Source organism: Nicotiana attenuata, unplaced genomic scaffold (assembly GCF_001879085.1).
Source record: "Nicotiana attenuata strain UT unplaced genomic scaffold, NIATTr2, whole genome shotgun sequence".
Lineage (NCBI taxonomy): Eukaryota > Viridiplantae > Streptophyta > Magnoliopsida > Solanales > Solanaceae > Nicotiana > Nicotiana attenuata.
The window spans coordinates 84,462-88,458 of record NW_017671479.1 but is presented as its reverse complement, the minus strand read 5'-3'; the positions used below and the strand labels follow the sequence as shown (position 1 = coordinate 88,458).

Sequence of the window (3,997 nt, the reverse complement as noted above, 5' to 3'; positions counted from 1 at the left end):
AAAAGTAACCTAATATAATAATAATAATAATAATAATAATAATAATAATAATAATAATAATAATATATTATAACTATTTAATTAAAAACTAGTTAATTAACATACAGAGTATTTTTTCCATATAACTTAACTTCTTTTTTTATTTATATTTGGGGAAATATATTGTTAGCCTTTTGTTATGAGTAGATAAATATGAAAATTATGCGGATGTTGCAAACTCCACTCACCCCCCATTATTTGTTGTTTGGCTAGCTTTGGTTCGTGGATCGCTCTCGTCTTACTTACTGTTACATTGCCTCTGCTGCAGACTTATCCTTCCACTTCGTCGCCATTTCTGAATGGTTCTTTCTGTGTATGTCTTGGCTAATCAAATGCATTTGAGGTAATCTATTGGATTTTTCGCTTGGTATGCAGTACTGGAATCCATGGCTAATATATATACACACACACACTTGATTGCCTGGATCTCCCCCTCCCCCCCAACAAGTGAGCGTTAGTTCTTCTGTAGTCCATCTGAGATAAAAAAATCAATGGTGTATTTATGTACAACACTTAAATGCCAAAGTAGTTTAAAAAAACTACATTGTCCACTTATAGGGTATTAAATTCATAGTATGCTGTATGAGTTATTCCTTTCATGTGGTATAACAAATGACACATTTCTTGACTGTTGGATAGGTCACTTAGTTCTAGTAATCTAAAACCAGCCCAAAAAAGCATTTAAAAGTTTAACCTCATTGCTTTTGTTTAGTTATGTTGGATGTGACTTTGACCTGTAATTCCTTAGGAATCATCTCAGGCACAAATTATATTTTATAGCTGTCATCAATGTTTTCTGGTTTCTGTTGCTGTTACAGATCTATTGTCTAGCCGAGGGTCTTTCGGAAACGGCCTCTCTACTCCTTCGGGATAGGGGTAATTAAGGTCTGCGTACACTCTACCCTCCCCGGATCCCACTTGTGAGATTTTTACTGGGTTGTTGTTGCTGTTGTTGTAGTTGTCATCGATATAAGTTGTGAGGTTTTCTGGCTCTTTCTTGTTTGCAAAATAACCATCTTTGCTCTTCTTCTCACAACAGAGAATTATCAACGATTCTCCAAATGGATTCTCTACTTGGGAACTTTTCACTATATATTGCATTGTCTAATATTAGAATATCTTTCTGACTTTGAATATTACCATTTCCTATGATCGAAATTATAAGCCAATGACCAATTCCATTACACTCTTTGTGTCCTAATCACTTTCTGAAACTTTGGTAATCACTTGTATCATCATAGTTTCATTGACTCTTCAAGCCTAAAATACATAAGATATCTGTTAATTAATTAACAGGCTTTTTCTGTTGTTTATTGCAGATATGAACTCCAAGAATCGTAGCCCTCCATCGATGTGGGGGCTAATCCAATTTACCCCCATCTAGTCATTGAAGTTAAAAGATATTGAGAGTGCATGTTTGAGACTTTAGCCGATGCAGATCTTCAGTTGTATTATATAGTTGCACTGAGTGCCAAACTACAGCAGGATGGAATTTCAAGAGATTTCCGTCTCAGTTAAGAAATCAAAACATTTTCCTCTGACTCCTTTTAGAATTATAAGGGGTGTGATATGTTTATTAGTTCTACTTTCAACAGCATTCGTTTTCTTGATCTATTTCGTACCTGTGGCAGCTGTTCTCCTGCGCTTCTTCGGCACTCTTTATAGTAGGAAAGTTGTATCACTTCTCTTTGGTCTTTGGCTTGGATTATGGCCATTCTTATTTGAAAAAATAAATGAAACCAATGTGATTTTTTCTGGTGATCATGTCCCGCCAAAAGAACGTGTTCTGCTGATCGCCAACCATAGAACTGAGGTCGATTGGATGTACCTGTGGAATCTTGCATTGAGAAAGGGATGCTTAGGCCACATCAAATATTTACTTAAGAAAAGTTTGATGAAATTGCCAGTCTTTGGCTGGGGATTTTATGTGCTAGAATTCATCCCATTGGAGAGAAAATGGGTAGTCGACGAACAGGTGATAAGACAAATGCTTTCGACGTTTACAAATCCTCAGGATCCATTGTGGCTAACCGTTTTTCCTGAAGGAACAGATTACACGTAGGTTTATTGTGTTATGCATTTCTTCTCTTATTTTGGTCCTTTTGGTCTTGTCACTTGTGTTCTTGTTTGTTTCTCCCTATACGGAGCAGAACAATTGAATTAGCTGATAGTCTACATATCATCTAAGTATACTTTAGCTGAAAATTTCGACTTATAGCATTGTAAAACTTCTGCAATATTTGTGTTACTTTTCACCTCTCTGAAGTTGTAACTTGCCTTTATTTAGTGAGCAGAAATGCAAAAGAAGCCAAGAGTTTGCGACCAACAAGGGATTACCTGTTCTAAAGAATGTTTTGCTTCCCAAGACAAAAGGCTTTTATGCCTGCTTGGAAATACTAAGGAGCTCTTTGGATGCAGGTTCTATCTTGTTACCATTTCTAATAGAAATTTCTGTTTGCTTTTATTTTTATTTGCTCTCTTGCATTTGAGGGGTAATCCGTTATTACAAGTTTTGACACTTGCATTAAGAAAACCATTTGATAGCATTAATTATAATGAGTACTTGACTAAATTGCTCGAGGAATTGCCGACTATATGCCTCAAGGCTGGATTAGAAAAAAAATACTAATGCCTTTTGGTTTTCTAAAATGCTATGTTGCGCGGACTGTGCAAACAATACGCAGCCGCACCCGTGTTGAATGCACTATTATTGGAGGATCCGACACATATCCACGGGCATTTTTGGAGAGTCTGAGTCAGCCCACTAGTGATTTTATTCGTTTTGGGCCTAGGCCCGCGCGACTTTAAAATGCGATATCCAGCACCTCTCCCGTGTTTTACGATGTGGTATTCGCCTAGGGTGTCACATACCACAATGTCATCGCGTTTTCCCTACCATCGTTCAAGGTTGCACGCTGAGTGGCTCTGATACCATATGTAACAGCACGACCCACTAGTGTTATTATCCGCTTTAGGCCTAGGCCAGCACGGCTTTAAAATGCGTCATTAGTGTCTAAGGCTTATTTACTAATATATCCTTTATCTCTCTATTCGCCTAAGGTGTTAAGGCAACATAGCTAAAATGAGCATATTCCTGAACAATTATTTTGCCTGGAGTGACAATAAAAAAGATAGGAGTAATCTTGATCTTCATTGCACCTATTTTCTCCATTCTTATTCACACAATCTCACATTCTCCAATTTGCTGAATTTGCAGTTTATGATGTGACTATTGCATATAAAAATCAATGCCCAACTTTTTTAGACAATGCTTTTGGTGTTGATCCATCTGAAGTACATATTCATGTTAGACGCATTCCTTTTGATAAGATCCCAGCATCTGAAAAGGAGGCTTCTGAATGGTTAGTTGAGACATTTCAGTTTAAGGATAAATTACTCTCTGATTTCATTGCAAATGGTCATTTCCCTAGTGAAGGTACAGAAAAAGAACTATCAACAGCAAAATGCTTGGTTAATTTAATAATAGTAATGACTCTTACTGGAATATTTATGTTCTTTACATATTCATTCATCTGGGGAAAATTTTATGTAGGTTTCTCTTGTATATACCTTGCTTCTGCTGCTTACTTCAATTTTCGACCATATCCTATTTTTGGTTCTGTAAATGAAAGGCTGAAAAGAATTCTTAGAATGAAAAGTCAGTAGAAAATGTAAAACATCTGTTATATATCAGTGATGCGTATAGTTAATTCTTTTTCTTTTACTTTTCAATGGATAATATAATATTTTTTCATCTTGTATCCTATTTTCTTCTTGCTACTTTGATATGAATTTAAGTTTTATGTATTGACGATGAAAACTACAATTAGACTACTGATCCACCTACAGGTATTTATTTATAATAATCATGGATTGATAGACATGGAAAAATAATTAGTAACTTGCTACAACGGGTAAAGGTTGATTCTTTTTAAGGTTAAACTGTAATGAATAAATT

The 3,997-nt window shown here is 35.7% G+C and overlaps 1 protein-coding gene across 2 annotated transcripts; it reads left to right on the top strand.

Annotated features, from left to right (window-relative positions):
• The first annotated feature begins 205 nt into the window (after window positions 1–205).
• On the top strand, window positions 206–3,763 carry LOC109208550 (probable 1-acyl-sn-glycerol-3-phosphate acyltransferase 4). Of its 2 annotated transcripts, none has more exons than XM_019371674.1 (4): window positions 206–382; window positions 1,359–2,097; window positions 2,327–2,457; window positions 3,257–3,763. In XM_019371674.1, the coding sequence occupies exons 2-4, from the start codon at window positions 1,526–1,528 to the stop codon at window positions 3,703–3,705; spliced, it is 1,152 nt and encodes a 383-aa protein (XP_019227219.1). In that variant the 5' UTR covers window positions 206–382; window positions 1,359–1,525; the 3' UTR covers window positions 3,706–3,763. The 2 variants fall into 2 exon arrangements, with proteins under 2 accessions (XP_019227219.1, XP_019227220.1); XM_019371675.1 differs by lacking the exon at window positions 206–382 and adding an exon at window positions 902–924.
• The last annotated feature ends 234 nt before the right edge of the window (window positions 3,764–3,997 follow it).